This window comes from Pleurodeles waltl, chromosome 10 (assembly GCF_031143425.1).
Source record: "Pleurodeles waltl isolate 20211129_DDA chromosome 10, aPleWal1.hap1.20221129, whole genome shotgun sequence".
Lineage (NCBI taxonomy): Eukaryota > Metazoa > Chordata > Amphibia > Caudata > Salamandridae > Pleurodeles > Pleurodeles waltl.
In genome coordinates this window covers 1,011,728,478-1,011,748,885 of record NC_090449.1, presented here as the reverse complement: position 1 = coordinate 1,011,748,885, position 20,408 = coordinate 1,011,728,478, and the positions used below count along the sequence as shown (strand labels likewise).

Below are 20,408 nucleotides of genomic sequence, written 5' to 3'. Positions count from 1 at the left end.
TTGAATATGAGAGCAGCTCAGGAATGTGTAAAAAAAAATCAGTGATCTCAAATACACAAGTACTTGGAGGATCGTGTGGTTGTAACAGGTAGAATAAACATGCAGTTAAAACGGTGGAACAAAAACTATCACAGTAGGCAGATTTTTCAAGCCTCCCAAGCCCTCATAAAAACATGCACATCAGAATTGTGGCAAATGATGAACCAGAGATTGACAGTGTGCACACAGGCCCCTTAAGCAGGCAGACAGGAACATTGAATGAGTGGCAGCTGAAGTAATCGTTGGTGGAAACGATTTTCCAAGCTTAGGGAACAAAATGTATATATCCCGCAGGCGGAAAAAAATCCAGTGCTGTGCACCCAGGCATCACCCTTCTCTGGCAGAGGGGAACACACCGCTGGTAAGCTGGTATAGAAAAATTTGCATGCGCTTTTCCACCAAAACCTCTAATTCATTTAGTCGTAGAGAAGTTAAATGCTTCCAGCATGCCACTCATCCTAGTAGCTGCAAGATGGGCACATCCAGTTTGGTGCTCACACTTAATACAAATTGCCCAGGGGGAGACTATCTAAATAACTGCACACTAGTATGAATTAACAGTCTCGGAGGGTAAGGTATTCTATCCAAATCCAGAGGACTTGCATTTTTCAGCCTGGCTCCTGAAAATTTAGACATTTGCATCTTTTTGAAAAATTTCTAAACTTTCATAAAGTCCATAAATTACTAGAAAATGCTATGCATTAAAATGGACAATATACCCTCACTTTGAGCAGCAAATAACAAATCTGCAATGGTAAGGTATAAACGCTTGAGTTCAAGCTGAGCTATGACTCTTTAAGGGTACGTTTTTTTAGTCATTGCTGCATACACTAAAAGAATGTTAACAAAAGTTCTCCATTCTAGAAATGAAATGCTTTCGTGAAGGTGCAAAAAGACCATCCAGTCCACATGTGGTTTCACCACTGGAGTGGAATTTGAATTTAGTGTTAGAAGGATTAATGACCTCAGCAGTTGAACCAATGGATACGGCATTAATATTAAAACAGCCTGCATAAGTGATACTGCCTCATTTAGAAGGCTAAGTAAAATTTGGATGCTCACAGTACAAAGACCATACTTAATTATTCAAAAAAACAATTGACAATATAAGAATCATCAACAATCCATACCTAAGATAGTGTCACCTTTTCATGTTAGTGAACAATACAGTTAACGCAGTTTTTTCCTCAAAAACTAACCAACACGGCTGAAATAGCAATAAATACTTTGGATGTAAGCAAAGCTTGAATGTATTTCTGCAAGAAACGAAAAAATATTAGGAAGACAAAACAATTTTTTGTAGCACACACAGCTCATACAGCAGGTGCAGATGTGCCTAAAGAAATTATTAACAGATATATATATTCCAAATAAAACAGATCTGTTATAGCAAACGCATCTTTTGAAGTGAAGCCAAAAGCACCAGCCACTAGAAAGAAACGGGCAACGTTAGCATTCATGTTTAATGTATCACTGCAAAACATACATGGCAGCAACATGGTCATAAAAACGTACTTTCACTAAACACTATTGTGTAGATATAGGAACAAGGAAATAACTAGTGCTGGGCCTAACAATACTAAACATTAAAGTTGCATTACTCCTGCTTCAGACCGTTCTTCGCAAGGAGAAATATTCAGCCACATAGTGCACAGCACGTGACTTTAGCAGTGTTGTGCTACAAAATAAAATGTTACTTGACTGTAGCTAAGATTGTGCCCAATACATGCTCCTCACGCCTACCTGATGAAGGAGGGTAGTTAGTGCATAATTTAGCAGTATGTAGATATCTGAAAAACATCCAAAATGATGGTCATATTAGGGGGATAATGTGAGTTTACTGTTGACGAAAAAGCGATTCAAACTTAATCCATTATGTTGACATTGAGTAGAGAAAGTGTGGTCATAAACACTTCAGGCCCAACCACTATATGACAGAATAATGGAAATCAAGTGACTAAAGAATAGCTTTCCAGCTTGGCTCCAAGTACGTCATATATGTAGGAAGCGTGCGCTGTTTATGCTATACTAAAGTAAGGTATTGTGTTCACAGAGTCCAGTGGATCCCCAAAGGCTTTACAGAGGCTAAAGTAGATAATACTAATGCTCTCTTTTGTAGTAGTGCGGGGAGCAGTTATGCTTATCAGATGCTAGTGCTAAGCATTTGTTGTATATACACAGTCAAGAAATGAGGCACACACTCAATGACTAACTCCTGGCCATTGTTTTATGTATCAAAAAATATACTTTGTTACTTTATGTTCGATGGCATGAGTAGCTGTAGATACACATTCTTTTCATTAAGTCTGCCATCTAGTGTTTGGCTCAGAGTGCAACAAGTTGTTTTTCTTTGAAGAATATTTTCGAGTTGGAGTGACTCGGTGATACTGTGCATGGGCATCAAGTCCCTTGTTAAATTGTTTTTTTTTTCGTGGTCTGGTTTAGATGCGCTTCCTCTCGCTTCGGTAGATCTCAGTTCGGTATCTTCTGAACTTTATTCTAACTTTCTATAAACGTCGGTTTATTTTGGATCACCTTTTCCACACTTTATAGTCAATCCGATTTCGATCGTTTGGGTCGATGTCATGCCCTTTGGGGCGACCTCCCCATTTTAGGGCCTACGTCGACACATTGTAGTTGAACAATGTTAGGCTGATGGAACGAACTCCGTTTCAGTTCTGTCCTTGGTGTCACGCCAAATTTCCCTACACCGACCAGCATTTGGTGTGTAATCTGTGTCTGTCTCCGGAACACAGAGAAGAGACATGCGTCGCATGTGAATCGTTTCAATTGAAGAAGACCCTCTGGGACCAAAGAGTGTATCGATTGGAGATGGTGTCCAATCTACAGAAGACGCACCCGACATCTTTGGAGAAGAGCACGCGCAGGAAGAAGTAGGACAGCTTTCGGCCGTCTCCATTACAGATTCGGACTCGGATCCAGACTCTGATGTCGACAATCAGTCCATACCACCGTCGCAGTATGTGAGTTAATCAGCCCCATCATGCTAAACAAAGACAATTGAAATGACTTCTGCATTGGTCATCGGTCCTCCGCTTCCTTCGGGCCATGGTCGGAGCTGAAAAATACATGCGGATGACCAACCTCCAGGTTCGGCATGGAAAGAAAAGGCCAAATTGCATTCGCCATCGACCAAACAGACTGATACATCTGCCGAAAATCAGACATTTGTGCCTTGGTGCTGAAAAAGGTAACACCACTTTTGGAGCTGACATTTTAGGTCCGAGTCGAGCATTCCGTGTCAAAAACCTTCAGAATTGAAAACTGCCAACAGTAAACATTCTGCAGGTACTGAGGAGTCATCTGCAATACAACCTATATTAGAGGTTATGGACGCTAAGCAGCGCAAACTTCAATTGCAAAAGGAAACAGGAAGTATCATAGACTCTCTTCATGTAACAGCTAAAAGAAAGCTTACATTTCAGTAGACTTTGGACGCTGGACCTCCACCTAAAAAAAGTCTTGAAAGAGAAAGAAAAGGCTGCACAACAACCTCAGCCTTCACCACCACATTCTCCTTTCCTTCCTTTTACCCCACCACCACCACCTTCACCCACACAGTTCTCTCCACAAACATCATCCACATCTCCTCATAGGGATGACTTAAGTGAGGTTCAAGAAGCTATAGACCCAACTCTATGTGATCCTGATTCCATTCTACCCGAATGACCCAGATTTATGCCCAGCGAGGCCATATCCCCCTCAAGATACCACTGCTTACAATGAAGAGATAGCTAGGGCACCTGCCTATCACAACGTACAATTGCATATAGATCCCATTTTTAATACCTTGACATACACACAAGGAGTACCAGTGTCTCCCTATGCTTCCAGGCATGCTTAGACATGCTACAGACATTTTTAAGGAACCCGTCAATGCAAGAATAACTACACCCATGGTTGATTTAAAAAGTACAAACCTGCACCCTCTGATCCAGTTTTTATTAGAGCACAATTAACACCTGACTCTACATGTGTAAGTGCGTCAAGAAAACGTGGCAATAGTCAGTATACAGCAGATGCTCCTCATCCAGACAAAGAAAGTAAAATATTAGATGCAAAAGGTAAAAGAGTGGCTACTTAGGCTGCGAACCACTGGAGGATTGCAAATTCCCAGGCACTCCTGGCAAGGTATGATAGGGCCCACTGGGAGGAGATGAAAGATATGTTGCAATATCTTCCACGGAACATCAGAAAAGAGGGTAAAAAATAGTAGCAGAGGGACAGGCTATCTCTAATAATACAATTAGATGCGCTACTGATGCAGCTGATGCAACATCAAGAGGGGTCAACACCAGCATAGTATTCAGGAGTCATGCATGGTTAAGATCTTCAGGTTTTAAACCAGAGATACAGCAAGCTGTATTAAACATGCCCTTTGATAAGGAGCATTTATTTGGACCAGAGGTGAATACCAGCATAGAGAAACTTAAGAAAGACTCAGACAGCTAAAGCTATGGATGCACTATACCCCACACCCACTAGAGGCACTTTTTGTAACCCACAATTTAGAGGTGGTTTCAAACCATCAACCACATACCCATCCATCTCGCAACAGAAACAAAGGGCACACTTTTATGACAGAGGTTCATTCAGAGGCTCTTACAGAGGATCTAATTATAAAGGAAGAGGTAAAACATCTGCTTCCAGAGGTTGCTTCACCTCAACAAAACAGTGACTTTTTACAGCGCATACATCTCCTGTGGGAGGAAGACTAGTAAACGTTTATCCATAATGGTACAACATCACCACAAATAAGTGGGTTCTATCAATTATCCAACATGGCTGTTGTCTACAACTCATGTCATTCCACCAAACATTCCTCCTCGTTTCCACAAACTTTCTCAAGAACTCTGTTGAAGGAGGAAATACAGTTCCTTCTTCTCAAAGGGGCTATAGAACCAGTACCTACATCCCAAAAAGGGTCTGGAGTATATTCACTTGACTTCCTCGTACCCAAAAAGGACTGTTCATTAAGACCAATTTTAGATCTCAGACCTCTCAATTTCATTTCCATATGGTCACTCTGCAGGATGTTATTCCCCTATTACAGCAAGGGGATTACATGACATAATTGGATCTCACAGATGCGTATTTCCACATTTCCATACACCCAGCACATCACAAATATCTAATATTTGTCATTGCAGGAAAGCACTACCAATTCAAAGTATTACCATTCAGGATAACCACAGCTCCAAGGATATTCACTAAATGCTTGTCAGTAGTAGCAGCATTTCTAAGACAACACATCCATTTTTTCCCATATCTAGACTGGCTCATAAAAGCCAATACAATTCAAACTTGCCAGGAACACACTCAGTACACTGTCAATCTTCTACACTACCTGGGGTTCACAATAAATTACCTCAAATCTCATCTTCAACCATCACAAATACAACCTTATCTGGGAGCAATTCTGAACACTCAGTCAGCATTAGCATATCCAAATCCAATAAGGATTCAAGCTTTTAAAAATCTCATCTTTCAATTACAGGAGAATCATACTTACACAGTGAAGCTAGTAGAGCATCTTTGGGGAATGATGGCTTCTTGTATAACCATAGTTCCCCATGCAAGACTACACATGCGTCCACTCTAACAGTGCCTTTCTTAACAGTGGTCTCAGTCATAGGGTCATCTTCAGGATCTAGTTTTGTTGGACCTCTAGACTGACCGCTTCCTGCAGTGGTGGCATCCCACCAACCTTTCAAAAGGGCAGCCCTTTGAGGACCCTGTGCCTCAGATCTCTCTCACAACATATGCATGAAAGACAGATCAGGGGGCTCACCTCAACAACCTCACCATACAGGGGAAATGAGATCCCATTCAACAGACTCATCACATCAATTATTTAGAACTGCTAGCAGTCTTTCTGGCACTCAAAGCATTCTTTACACAAATCTCACACAAGATATCGTTAGTCCGTACAGACAATATTACAGCAATGTATTATCTGCAAAAACAGCGGGGGGCACTCATCGCAATTGTCCCTTCTGGTTTGCGCAATTTGGAAGTGGACGATTCACAATCACATTCAATTACTGGCAGAATATCTCCCAGGAATGGCAATCAGTTAGGGGGCCTACTAAGCAAGATGGAGCAACAAATCCACAAATAGGAAATTCACCCACAAGTACTTCACCAATACTTTCAAGCATGGGGAACACCAGAAATGGATCTCTTCACCATCGCAGACAACTCAAAATGCCAAAACTTTGCGTCCAGATATCCACACCGTCAGTCCAAGGGCTATGCTCTTTGGATGAATTGGTCAGCGATATTTGCTTGCGCTTTTCCTACTCTCCCACTCATACCATTTCTAATACGCAAATTGAAACAAACATCACTCACCATGATACTTGTAGTCCCCACATGGGCACGTCAGCCTTGGTACACAACGCTGTTGGATCTGTTGGTGGTTCCACATCACAAACTTCCAAACAGACCAGATCTTTTGACTCAAAAGAGGGGTCAAATCAGACATCCAAACCCCAAAGCACTCAAATTTGCGATATTGCTCCTGAAGTCATAGAGTTTGGCTACTTACAACTTCCTTCTAAATGTATGGACATTCTTAAAGAAGCACACAAACCTTCAACTAGACAGCGTTATGCTGCTTAATGGAAATGTTTTGCATACTATTGTCAACCTAAAAATAATGATCCACTTAACCCCTCAGTACAAGACAGTCTGTTATTTGCTACATTTGCAAAAGGCAAACCTAGCATACTCTTCTATTAGACTTCATTTAGCAGCCAAAGCTCCTTACCTCCAAAATAGGCAACTTCTCTGTCTATTTAGAATTCCTGTAAATAAGGCATTTATGGAAGACCTTAAGAGTTATTCCACCCAGAGTTCCTCCGGCTCCTTTTGTCGAGATGAGGCCACTCACCTGAAAAGCAGGACGTCTGCAGGGACAATGGTATGCCCCCAACCTCCTGGAACACCTCTCGGCACTTCCTGGTGGACACAGAAACCATGGCAGGTGTCCCAAAAGGAATGGGGGAGTGGAAGAGAAAGAGACAAAACACTGCCATGTCTTGCCGGTCCAGCCAGGCACCCTGTATCTTTGGGGGGCAGGTCGTTGTTGACAGAGTGATAGTAGAGTAGGGGCATTCAACTTCCTAGAAACTGAATCTCTCTTTCTGATATGGGCACGGGAGCGGTACAGGAACAAAGAAAAGAATTGCCTCAAAAGTCCTGAACACAAGGATGACAGCAGGGGCTGGACTGCCAAGTCAGATGCTGAGATCAGGAAGGAAAACAAAGCCATGCTGGGAGGCATGCTTCACTCTGCTATTTATAGCTAATCAGGAAAGCAGTTGAATTTCCACATGTGGATGAGTCATCACGCCCAATTAGAAGCACATGTCTACACCTGCTCACAATAGCAAACAAGCATTGGTAAAACAAGCATTGATAAAACCAATTGTGTAACACAGCACATTATGTTTACTTAGAAACATGAAGGTTTAACCAAGAACAGAGATATGATTTAACCCTAATCCCTGGGGATGCTGACAGATAGCGCAGGAGGCACCTTGGGGATTCCTGACTCCTTTATGGAACCTTAACATTGTACTTACCAGACTTATGGGTCCACCATTTGAACCCCATGCACGCCTGTGCTTTACAATTCTTTTCATGGAAGGTTGCTGTTTTTAGTAGCTTTAACTCCTTTGAGAAGCGTTAGTGAAATACAGGCGTTCCCTTTAGAGGAACTCTTCTTCCAAATACATAAAGACAAAATAGTACTTGGGACAAACCCGAAATGTCTACCTAAAGTAATTTCACCATTTCATATTAATCAATCGTTGGAGTTGCCAGTTTTCTTCCCACAGCCAGACTCAGTCACTGAAAGAGCTCTCTAAACACTAGAGGTTAAAAAAGCTCTAATTTCTTACATTAACAGGACAAATAGTTTTAAGAAATCAAAACGACTATTCGTAGCTTTTTCAATGCCTCACAAGGGTAATCCAGTTTCAATGAATGGATTAGTTAGAGGGATAGTAAAGTGTATCCAAACTTATCTTAAAGCTGAAAGACAACTACCAGTAACTCCTAGAGCACACTCTACCAGGAAAAAAAGGTGCCTCTATGGCCTTTTTTAGGAAACATTCCAATAGCAGATAATTATAAAGCTGTTACTTGGTCTACACCACACACACTTACTAAGCACTACTGTGTAGATGGTCTAGCTCGTCAACGAAGAAATGTTTGCCAAGCAGTCCTTAGGACATTATTTCAAGCTACTCCCAACAGGCAAGCCACTGCTTATTTCAGAGGGGACTGCTTTACAGTCTATGCAAAGCTTGTGTATTTTCAGCTACACATGCAATCGAACAGAAAATGTTACTTACCCAGTAGACATCTGTTCGTGGCATGTAGTGCTGTAGTTTTACATACACCCTCCCTCCTCCCAGGAAGCCTGTGGTCATGGTAGTACAACATATTGTAAATATTTGTATACATTGCTTGGACATCGCATTTATTTAATATCTACTTATACATATATACACTCTTTACTTCACCCACCTGCGGGAAAACAATCTAACAAAGAACTCAATGACCATGCGCAGTATCACAGAGAGGAGGAGTCACTCAAACTCGTGACTCGAAAATATTCTGTGAAGAAAAACAACTTGTAACACTCTGAGCCCAACACTAGATGGACTTATGCAAAGCATGTGAATCTACAGCACTACATGCCTCGAACAGATGTCTACCGGGTAAGTAATATTTTTCTTCTATGAAGAGCAAACAGAATCTTTGTTGTAGGTAGTACAGTTTCAAGAATGTATCACTTTCACATATCAAATGCACTTTGTTTTGAATTCACAGGTAAAACAGTTTACAGATAAGTAATACTTTTCAGTTTCAAAAGAGGACGCAGTGCAATTTCTCATAGAAAGCAAAGCAATCCTAAGGGAGGAAAAGTAGCAACAGGATTTCCAAATAAGTACTCTAGTTACGATCCCAGTCTTCTGGGGTGAAGGTGTCCACAGGGCAAAGTTTAGTAAGACACCAAGGGTGCACCACCAACAACACGGGGAAGGCCGGGTGCAGAGGTCAAAGTTGGTGCCGGGTGCCCAGTGGAATCCTATGGAGACAGGTAGGCAGTCAGAAAGAAACAGCTGGCAGGTAAGTACCGCAACATCAGAGCTCAGACCTGGAGGGTTTAGATGAGAACTTTTTTGGGGGGGGTCGGGCACATGTCAACACCAAACACACACCCTCCACGGCACAGGGGCGGCCAGGTGCAGGATGCACAAACGGCGTTGGGCACCCAATGCTTTTCAGTGAGGGAGCCCCATGGGGTCACAAAGATGCTGCAGACATTATCCAGGGAGTCGACTGAAGTAAACCAACTGCTGGACAGGTAAGTAGAGAGCCTACTGGCTGTCTCTGGACCGTCAGTTGGGTTCCCCAAGGCCAGGGGGCTGCTGGTGCAGCAGTACCTTTAGGTGTCGGGAAATCTTTACCGGAGCCTGTTGCAGTCAGGGGGGTCCTCTGGAGTTAGACGGCATGTGTCGTTGTGTTTGTCACAAGGGGGTTAACCCAGGGTGGACTCAAGATTGGAATCGCATGGGGACCTTCTCTGGACCGGTGGGCCACCTGGATATGGGTGTGGGTGTCGAGTGCAGAGTGGGAAAGACTCGCGGATCCAGAGCGGTTCTGGAGTCCTTGGAGGTTTCCTAGTTGACATGGCCACTGTCCTTGGGAGATCTTGGCCCTTAGGTAGGCAGAAAGTCATCTGGAGGTTTGTAGAGGTTGCTGGTCCTGCAGTATGAGTCATCTTCTTGTAGCAGGAATATTGAAGCTGCAGACAAGCAGGTATGGCTGGGGCTAAGTCAGTTGTCATCTGGAGTCTTCTCTGCTGGTGCGGCTCTTCAGTCGTTCTCCTTGTCAGGTCTCCAGGAATCTGAAGAGTAAGGTTACAGGAGTCAGAGGGAAGCAGCCAATGGCTACTGTCCCTGAGGGTTAAAACCTACCTGTGCCCACTCCCTCTGTGGGGGGTGGGGGGGGGGCACATTCCTAATCCTATTGGCTAATAAACTCCAAAGTAAGATGGTGGATTCTGCAAGGATGGGGTTACCTCCACTCTGGGCACCCTAACAGTGGTCCTAGCTGGGGTGGGCACACCTCCTGGTGTTCACAAATGTTTCCCGTCTGATCTGCTGCCGAAAGTGGGGCTTGGTCCAGGAAGCTGGCATCGTCCACTAGCTGGAGTGCCCAGGGGCACTGTAACCCGAGGCAGAAGCTTTTGAGGCTCACTGCCAAGTGTTGCAGTTCGCGCAGGGGGGAGGTGTGAAGCACCTCCACCCAGACCAGGCTTTGACCACAGAGAGCACAAAGTTTCTCACCCCATGGGGTGAGAAGCTTGTCTGTTAGTGGAAGGCTGGCACAGACTGGTCAGCATTACAATAAGGGGGGTTCAGTGAAATACAAGGGGCATCTCTAAGATGCCCTCTGTGTGCATTTTTCAGTAAATCCATCACTAGTGTGGGTTTATTGAGCTGAGAAGTTTGATACCAAACTTTCGAGTCTTCGGTGAAGTCACCATGGAGCTGTGGAGTTCATAATGACAAACTGCACGTCCATGTACTCAATATGGCCACACTGCACTTACTATATCTAAGAAAGGACTTAGATTCAGTAGGGGCATATTCCTCGTGCAGCTACGTCCTCACCTATGGGATAGTGCACCCTGTCTTAGGGCTGTAAGGCATGCTAGAGTGGTGACTTACCTATGCCACAAGCAGTGGTTTGTGGACAGGGCACCCAAAGAGGAATGCCATGTCAACTTTACCTTTTTCTCCCGACCAGCAAACACAAGCTGCAATGGCAGTGTGCATGTGTTTGGTGAGAGGTCCATTTGGGCGTCATATTACATGCTGCAGCCCTTAGGCACCCTCCCTGGCCACCAGCCCTTGGTACCACTGCTTCCTTTTACAAGGGACGTAGCTGTTTGCCAGGGGTGTTCCAGTTGTGTAGGCAATGGTACAGTTTAGGGAAAAGAACATAGGTACTGGGGCCTGGTTAGCAGGATCCCAGCACACACTCACTCAAGTTAGCATCAGAAGTGTTGGGGGGGCATGACAAAATGGACACTTTCCTACAATAGCGCCACAAGAATGCAGCGAAAAAAAGGCACAGATGTCCCAAATGAGGTTCAACATCCCTCAGACAAGATTTCCTGTGCATTTAAATGGAAGAGATTCTGCCAGGAGAGTCCAGTTTCGTTGTGTGCAGAAGAACATCAATCCAGTCACATGCGTGAAGAAGCAGTTCTACCATTCCTGCTATACTTACTCAAATCGCCATTCACTTCACATGCAGGAAAGTACAATAGCTGCTATTTGCTGCTTCCTGAAAGAGAGCCTCTCATGTCTCCTAGCGACAATACCAGACATTAAGAATTCTTGGAGGGCATTAAAAACTTTTTCTACAAAAAGACCATGACCTCCCCAAATTACTCCATTCTAATCTGAGATAGCATATGTTTCCCGTTTGCACCTCTTTAGAAACAAAAGGCTACCTTAGTGCATTTTCATTTAAATTAGCCTTCGTAGTGACAAATGTGTCTGTTGCAAACGTTTGTGAAATACAAACCTTAATGGCTGAAGAGGTGTATATTGTTTCTACTGTAGTTGTGATGAAAACAAACCCATCTTTTCCAAAATAAGTTAGATTCACGTTAACCAGACAATTTCTCCACTAGTTTTCTTTAAAATCCCAATATTTCAAACTGAAAGATCATTTCACACATATGAGAAGGGAAGTTTATTTTAAACTAAAGAACTAAGGCGATTAGAAAATGTAAATACCTGTTCATTACCTCTCAAGTTGAGCAGGTCCATCTCTAACTAGATGGATTGCTTAACATTGTGCTGTCTGAAAGCAAACAGACATTTGCCTAGCAAACCTAAGGCACTTTGCACAACAGGAAAAGCTGCTTCCGCACCCCTATTAAGAAATTTGCTGATACTTGTAAACCTGCAAGTTGAAGATTTGTGCATAAAGTCTATTGCCACTGCTTTTTGGATTGGGGGTTTAAAGAAGATATTCTAGAATGTAAACCCACTTTCAGGAATCTTTTGTTAATCTTTTCCTACCTTCATTATTTTAGGATTGTGCTGCTACTCAACTGCTTTGTAGTCCGAATAGGCTTGATTCTCTATTCAATGGTGTTTATTAATGAAGATCCACAATGGAGAAGGAAAAGTTACTTACTTGCAATTTTATTTCTCCATTGTGGGAGTATTCATTGAAGTCATACATAGGCCCCCCTCCTCCCAGATAGTAGCCTGAGGATGGTTAGATTTACAACGTTCCGGATGCGTTGTTCCCATCAAAGTGAACTGAGGCAGTTGCTAATGAAATGACATAATTAAATATTTGCACTACAGAAAGTGTCTACTTTCTGATCTTGCAGATTCCTGCTTACCTGGTTCCATCGTCTCATTTACTTTTGTTTTTTTTCCGAATAAAGAGCGAGTAAAGTTAACTGCAAGCAATTCCCCTTGCTTACAACATTTGTACCCCTCAACTGCCATTATGATGCATAAATGTCATAAAATGCAGAGAAATGCACAGAATTCCTTGTAGTGAAAAAGTAAATTCTCATTTGGATATATTTTTAATAATTAAAGACAAATGAAATTGAAAATGAAATATTTATAATTAAATGTACTCCAAGATCCTGCAATGGGGCGCCTTACTCCTTATGTTTGACATTAATGATGTTGTGACTCTAATGAAGATTTCCACTAAATACAGTGCTTGGTTACTTTTTTTTGGTAGTGGGGCAGCAAAAACGTATGAGGTTGTAATGATACACCAAACAAAGTACATGTGGTTTATAAACCCCACACACCTGAATCGTTCATCTTCACAGCATGTTTCAATTTTAGAGGAAAGAATATTTTATCACCACAGTTAATTCCATGTTCTGCCTTTGTTAGGTGGGGGATAATGAGTGCATCCTGAAACCGGTGATCTTCTCTTTCTTGTAGTAGAAAAGTTCTGGTTAACACGGCCCCTGCTGTGTGCTGTCGATACCAAATTCCATTGTATTTGCAGTTTTCTCATCTGTCTGCTGCATGAGGAATGAACCAAGTGTACATTTGACTATTTCAGAAACCCATGGAAGACCTAAACAGGACTCAAGGCAGTAGCAGCTGCTGTATAATGTCCTCCAAACCCTTGACACAAAATATTAAGTTCAAAAATTGTATAGATGTAATAGCCAGTTGAAGTAAAGTAATATACTGTCAAAAAGCCCATTGTGAGTCAGAAAGTATGTATTTTGAGACAGCCAGTGACTAAGTCAAGCTTCTTTGTGTGCTACGAATTAGAGGAAGTGGCTTACTTGATGGACTAGTTGGTCTTCTTCAGCCTTGTATATGCGGTGAACCCAGACTCTTTCGCCACAAACACTTGAAAATTATATCCCAGATTATAGTATTGTTTTAATGATTAATTGTTGGATGAGAGTTGGTAAATTCATATTTTCTTATTCTTTTGAATTTTTATTTGAAATGGTACTGACTTTTTCTTCATCGTTTTGTTGGCACATCAGTTGTTTTATGTAACACTAAAGTTATATATTCTTGTTTGGCAGTATTACTGTATATGTACTTATTTTCTTTTGGTTTAGCCTCCAGGTTTGCTGGTATACCTGGACAGTACTGACCCAGTTCCCGAGAAAGACATTGACCGGATGCACGTACGGGACAATGTGAAAATTGCAAATGTGAGTATTAGACAAATATCATCTTTTAGAAAATTAAAGTTAAAAGCATACCAAAATGAATGCTTGTACATGTGTCATTGTGTACATCAATTTAAAAATGAAATGTGATCTATTAAGTGTAAAACTGCCAAATAAAAAATTCTACATTGTGTATTTTTTTTAATTTATTCTTTGTCACTCTGGGTTTGAGTAGCTACAATTGCTTTCCACTGGAGGGAAATAATTTTTTTGTCGACAGAATTTTTTATTTTAAACCAACTAGAGTGAAATACAGTACAAAGCCATATGATAAAGGGCAATTAGTACGAGCATACAGTAAGATATAGCAAAAACAATGACAGTAGTCATATCCCAACCTCTGAATTATGTTGGTAAAACCCATATACTGTTTGAGGCAAGTGATACAAAACGATGGTAGACAGAGGAGATTGGAAAAAGGATAATAAAAGTGAGAGAAGAGAGGTAATTGAAATTCGCCAAAAATATTCATATTAGTATGCATACGGTGTTTCCTCAACACAGACAATACACATTAGCAATTACATTTGTCTGTGTGCCTTGCTGGGCTTTTTTCACCTGAGATCAGAGTAGACAAATATAACTGTTGCACTCAATATTAATGTATCAGTAAAATTCCTCTGAGGAATCTATACTGTGTAGCGATTATGTTCAGAACCTGGACCACTTCATGAAAGGCAATCATTGATAACAAATAAATGAGTAAATTGTTCATTAGGATGCTCTTATGGCTTGGGCTGCATTATTGAAGTACTGTTTGGATTATGATGCTTGTGGGATCAAACTGTACAGCCATTAGAGTAAGGTGTTTGCTACATACTAGTCAGGAATTGCGCCCAAATTCTGTCTAATTCATTTGATCTTGTTATCTGCTAAGGACCCTCTCTCAAGCAAGGTTGTTTTAAGGCATCGGCAGGCCATAGTGACAGGGCAGAATCATGCTAAGTGACCCAAAACAATGCAAACTCTTGCACGGGTATTTACAGTGCAAAAAGTATTTTGTGCTGAAAAAGCGCCCTTTTCTCAGCACAAAAAGCGCTGTGTTCCGCCTATGCACTCCGTTGCATCAAGGGGACGTTACTTGGCATATTAGCATAAGCACCCATAATTTTAATGCAAAGCCACATCTACTATGATAGACAGATTGGGTTTTGTGTTAAAAACAAAATGTTGCAAATGCTGTCTTGTGGAATACTTTAGAATATTCTAGGCATAGGATTTTGTACTGGAAGGATATGCTTCCAGTACAAATCCTATGCTAGGCAGCATACAAACTTGTACCTTGGTACAAAAGTTGTGCATGGCATTATGCATCATATTTGTGCACTAGTGCAGTGTGAGTGAGCAGCAGCTGGTCATTTTTGTTTTTTAATTAAATGTTGTTCTGCATTGCCCTAAAAATAAGAAATCTGACCCTTAATGTGCATGCCTGGCCTACCCAGCTGTACACATTGCACTCTCAGGCAGTTGGTGGCAATTAAAGTGAAAGAGAATCTGTTGGCGTCATTTCTCTTTCCTTACTTCACCACTTCTACCCTGACCCCCTTTTAACGTCTCTCTCTTCTACTTTATGTACCTTCATTCTCTGTACCTAATATACCTCCCTTGACTTCATATCCCTCTACCGCTCGCTCACGACCCTGCCATTCTCTGTATCACTGCATCTATATCGAGCGCCCTTGATCCCCTTTCTCTATTAAAGCTCTCTACCTCCTCTCTCTCTTTCTCTCACTCTATTTTCCATCTGGCCTTCCTGCATCTTTCATCCATCTACTCACTTCACACTATCTAATCTTTATCTTTATGGCATCTCTTGATCTCTCTGTGCTTCAACTACCTTTACCACTCTCTACTTCTTTGTGAGCTCTTTCTTTTTCTCATTACTCTTCTTCACCTCTCTATCTTATTTCTCTTCCTATCATTCATCTTCCTTATTACCTCACATTTTTCTCCGTATTGCTATCGCTGTCACTGCCTAACCGCTCAATTGACCTCATCTTTAGTTCCCCACCACACTCCTCCTCCCTTTTCTTCCCTTCTACCTCGGTTACTTTCCTTCAGCTCTCTAAATATCTTGCTGTTTTCTGGCTACCTCTGTTTCTCTACCTCTACCCCACTCTCTCTGTCACATACGCGACACCACACCACCGCACCCTTCTGATACGTCTTCTCCATTTCAGCTTACCCCTCCACTACCTCTCCCAACCTCCTCCTTTATAGATCCTGCTACCTCACCATTTCCTCCCCTAACAAATCTCTACCTTTGTGTAAACATCACCTTTTATTTGACATGTCTTTCAGCTTCTGCTTTTCTTTTTGAACCACGTTTGTCTTTGTAGCCTTCATACGTCTGTCATTTCTTTCCCCTGACTAGTTTTTTTGTAGCTCTTCTTTTTGCTCTCTCGCTCTACCTAGCCGTCTCTGTTTTTCTTCAAGTCACTGTACCCACCTCTGCCTTTCTCTGACATTACCGCTCTGTAATTCTCCTTTTTAAAAAAAAATAAACATCTTTATTGATTTTTAAGAGAACAACTTGATAACGGGTCATGTTTACATCTTGGCATGTACCCACGGTCGTCACACCAGACAACGTATGGATATAACATTCTCTTCACACATTGTATGCCCATGGACCTTCACACTGAGCAATCCATGCCATACTTGAGGTTATACATTGTCATTGAATATCACAGAACTCCCCTCCATTTACCCCACACTTTATGGTATATATCCTTTTTCTTAATGCTCTCTCGCTTTACCTCTCCCTTTGGGGTACTGTTCTCCTTCACCTTTTTGTACATTTCCATCTCCATATTTCTGTCTGTCTCTAGCACTCTACTGCACTCTAAAACCTTACCTGTTTCTCTAACTGTATTTCTCTTCCCTTTTCTGCCTCTTTCTGTTCCTCTTGCTATTTCTTTTCATCTTTCTTTACTTCATTACCTACCTCACTTATCTCGCTACATCATCTCTAGCTTTTCCTCTTCTGCCCCTACTTCACGCCTTTCGCTATCCTGTTATTTTTATAACTTTGTCCATCTCTTGTATACTGTTCCATCCATTTTCTGTCAGTCAGGAGGGTCAACTGCAATGTCGGAAAATAAAATTTACATAAAGAGGAGAAGACAAGGGAGGGGAAGAGAAATGATGAGAAAGTTATTAGATTGTGACCACTGGAATGGTGAAAAACCTCATAGAGATTTGATTTTCACTGTTGCAGCAAGAACACCAGTAGTGAAGGGGGATACATTTGTGATTAAAAAGTTTCGGGAAGTAAAGCTACAATGTCATGCAATATGTGCAAATGTCTTATTTGAATATAATGCACTAGTCTGCTAAACATCTAACCGTATACCCTTATCGTGCTTTTTCTACAATGGGAGTAACAAGTTGGTAAAGCACTGAATTCCACATAAAATACTGTTGCAAGTAAATAAAAGTAGATCCAAGCTAAATATGAAATGGCTTTATCGATGCTTGTTTAAGTTTGTTTTAGCACTACATGCCTGGCAAACACCAGGCATTTTGAGCTTTCAGCTTTTTTGTTGATCCCTGTTTCTGAAGATTTAACATATAATTTAATATTATATGGCATCAAAAGGGCTTGAAACGGGGGTAATAAATTTAAAATTGTCGAAACAGTGGGGCTCAGAATATATATTGACTGGAGCACCACGAATCCTTAAGATGTCACAGCTCTTGAGGCCATCCCTCTTAATCCTGTTTTCAGTTGTCTGTACAGTCTGGGATCTTCAGTGCCCCAGCATGCAGATTTTAGCTGTTGCAAGGGCGGTGCCTGTCCACTGTTACAATGTAATATGATGGTCATGTTTGAAGTATCATGTGTTGTGGCTAGTCTTGCCTAGGGCTGTATGATGAAATTACTAATTCTGGTCAAGTTCAAACTGTTCCAAATGGCCATCCAGTAGGTATTGCTGACAGTGCATAACCACAATATCTCTGTGTTGACCCCAGGTTGTTAATTTAAAAAGGACAGGCAGCGTCAGTGGTGTGAAAGGGAGCCAGCCAGCTCGGTTAGGCAGTGTACCACCTGATTATATATCTAGATTTGATTTTGGATCAGATTATACTCTGCACAAATCACAGGGAATGATTTAATGTGTCATTTTTCCTCTGTCAAATCTATCTGATAGAGACATCTAGCTGCAGATTGCTTGCCTTGGAATTTTCCAGGTGTCAGACTGGATCTGGAGGATATTTTGCATGAGCAGTACCTCACAAGCCGTCAGGTGGCTTCTTTCAGTTCTACATGTCGTCGGCGTCCTTGCGCCAGGAGTGACGTCACGGTCACCTGTATAGGTGCCACCCAAGCATATGGACGTCAGTTCTTTTCTTTCCTCACCAGTTCACGCTGATCTGGAGAAGACCTACCACTCTGTTTTGACAGGTTTTTTTCAACGTTTTGTAGAGTATTTTTTGGTTGTTGAGGTATGACATGGAGTAAGGCAGGTTTTAAAACATGTGGCACCTGTCACTGCGCATTGTCAGTCACAGACCCCCATCTGATCTGTTTGTGGTGCTTCCAGCGCGATCAGGACTCTAAGTTGTGCTCGGACTGACAGGGCATGACGCTGAAGGCTTTGAGGGAGCAGTCCCTAAAGCTGCATGTATCTTGGCAGTGAACAGCATGTAGCGTGACTTCTCAGAGATCTCAATCGAAAAAAAGGTTACAGGACTGCTCTGTCCCGCTCTAGGTCATCGGGACACTTTGGAAGAGGCACAAGAACTCGAAGCATGCTTCAACTTATCCTCATCTGTTGGCCCAGGCGATGACTTCAGAACATCGACGTACCAGGCACGGTTCGGCAGAGCCATTGCCAGTCTGACTTTGCATCTCATAGCCTTTCTAGGAGCCAGAGCGACCCCGCTCAGGTGAGTGAGTTTTACGAGTACATGCGCTGGGTATTTAAGTGGGCCGGCCCCTCTGGAGCAACTTTGGGCTCCATGGAGTCAGAGGGTGCCCCACCAGGTTCAGCACCAGCAGCGTTGGCTTCAGCTCCGAAGAATCCCCCTTGAATTCAGTCTCTAATCCGAACCAGCGAAGGGCCCAACACTGATGCACCCGGTCCTAGGTTATTGCTTAACAATTTTTCTGATTGAGCAGTCAGGAATAGGTGAAGAATAGAGGGGTCACTGGACCCTTTAGAATGCCAGTTGGGTACATCTGTGGACTGGTATGAGGAAATGGGGGATGCCAGTGAACTGATTTGCTTTCTTCCCCTAGCGTGGCTACAGAAGAGGGAGCATCATATGAGGTGGTGAAGAAGGCAGCAGAGGTCCTCGACCTCTAACTTCCCTCTGTCGGTCAAGACTAGCCTCTTGACAGAACTGCTTCAACTAGGGGCTTCCTCATCAGATCCCCTGCTCCACTTCAACGAAGCACTGACTGGTGTTCTGCTGGGAACCTGGTCCAAGCCCAGCACAGGGACTCCTGTGAACAGGAAAACTGCCCACTGCCATCGGACCGCCCCAGGTAGCCTAAGTTTCCTCACCCACCCATGAGAGCTTGGTAGTCCAGGCTGAGACTTTTCATGATACGTTCCCTTGCGCTTCCCTGGACAGAGAATCCAAAAGGATGGACATCTTGGGAAAATAAAATGTTTTCTTCCACCAGCCTCGCGTTGCAGCTGGTGAACACTGCATGCCTTTTGGGCAGTTCTTCCCATACTCTTTGGGATGCAGTTGCGCAAGTGGTGCCACAGGTTCCGAAGGAGGTCCGGGACATCCTCTCCCAAGCAGTAAAAAATGGGAGAGATGCAGCAAAGTTCACCATCAGGTGTGGATTGGGCACAACCAAATTGCTGGGCAGAGCGGTCTCATTGACAGTGGCTATTATGGACCATGCCTAATTGAGAACATCTGGGTTTTCGGGGGGATGTCCAGGCCAACCTCATGGGCAGGTCCCTTGTGTCTTCGGAGAGAAGGCAGACTTGGCACTGGAGCGCTTTAAGGACTCCCAGGTTACGGCCAAGTCCTTGGGCCTCTCAGAGGCATGCCACTGCGCCAACCCTATGCCAGCCACCATCCTGCAGAAGCTTCCCAAACTGTGCGAGGAGATGGTGCATTCTGACCCTGTGAGCCAGGTAGCCAGAGGTTGTCCACCACCAACCTCCTGGCAGCTGCAACCGCTGAGCCCTCCTAGTCTCCTAATAAGGGATCATGGCTGTCCAGTTGGAGGGAGAATAAGTCATCATCTCAGGTGTGGTATCCAGATCATTTGAAGGGATTACTTCCTTCCCTTTGAATATTCCCCTTCCTCTAGTCCACCAACACAAGAACAACTGACGAAGGATTGTCTGTCTTTACTCCAAGAGGAAGTTATGGCTCCCTAGCCAAGGGAGCCATAGAGAGTCTTCCGATATCAGAAGTAGACAGTTGTGGTTATTACCGATACTTTCCAATACCCAAAAGAACAAGGGTCTTCACCCTATTCTAGACCTCCGAACTGTCAGTCTCTTCCTCAAAAAGGAGAAATTCAAGATCCTCACTTTGGCTCAGGTCTTGTCTGCCTTAGACCAACAAGGCTGGTTGGTAGCATTGCACTTGCAGG

General features: G+C 42.8%; 1 protein-coding gene across 2 annotated transcripts in view; it reads left to right on the top strand.

Annotated features, from left to right (window-relative positions):
- Window positions 1-20,408, top strand: part of DNAJC13 (DnaJ heat shock protein family (Hsp40) member C13) — an 876,382-nt gene that overhangs the window by 274,161 nt on the left and 581,813 nt on the right. For both annotated transcript variants that reach the window (XM_069211911.1, XM_069211910.1), the window contains exon 19: window positions 13,724-13,819. In XM_069211911.1, the coding sequence (XP_069068012.1) occupies window positions 13,724-13,819 (96 nt within the window). The remainder of the gene's footprint in view (window positions 1-13,723; window positions 13,820-20,408) is intronic.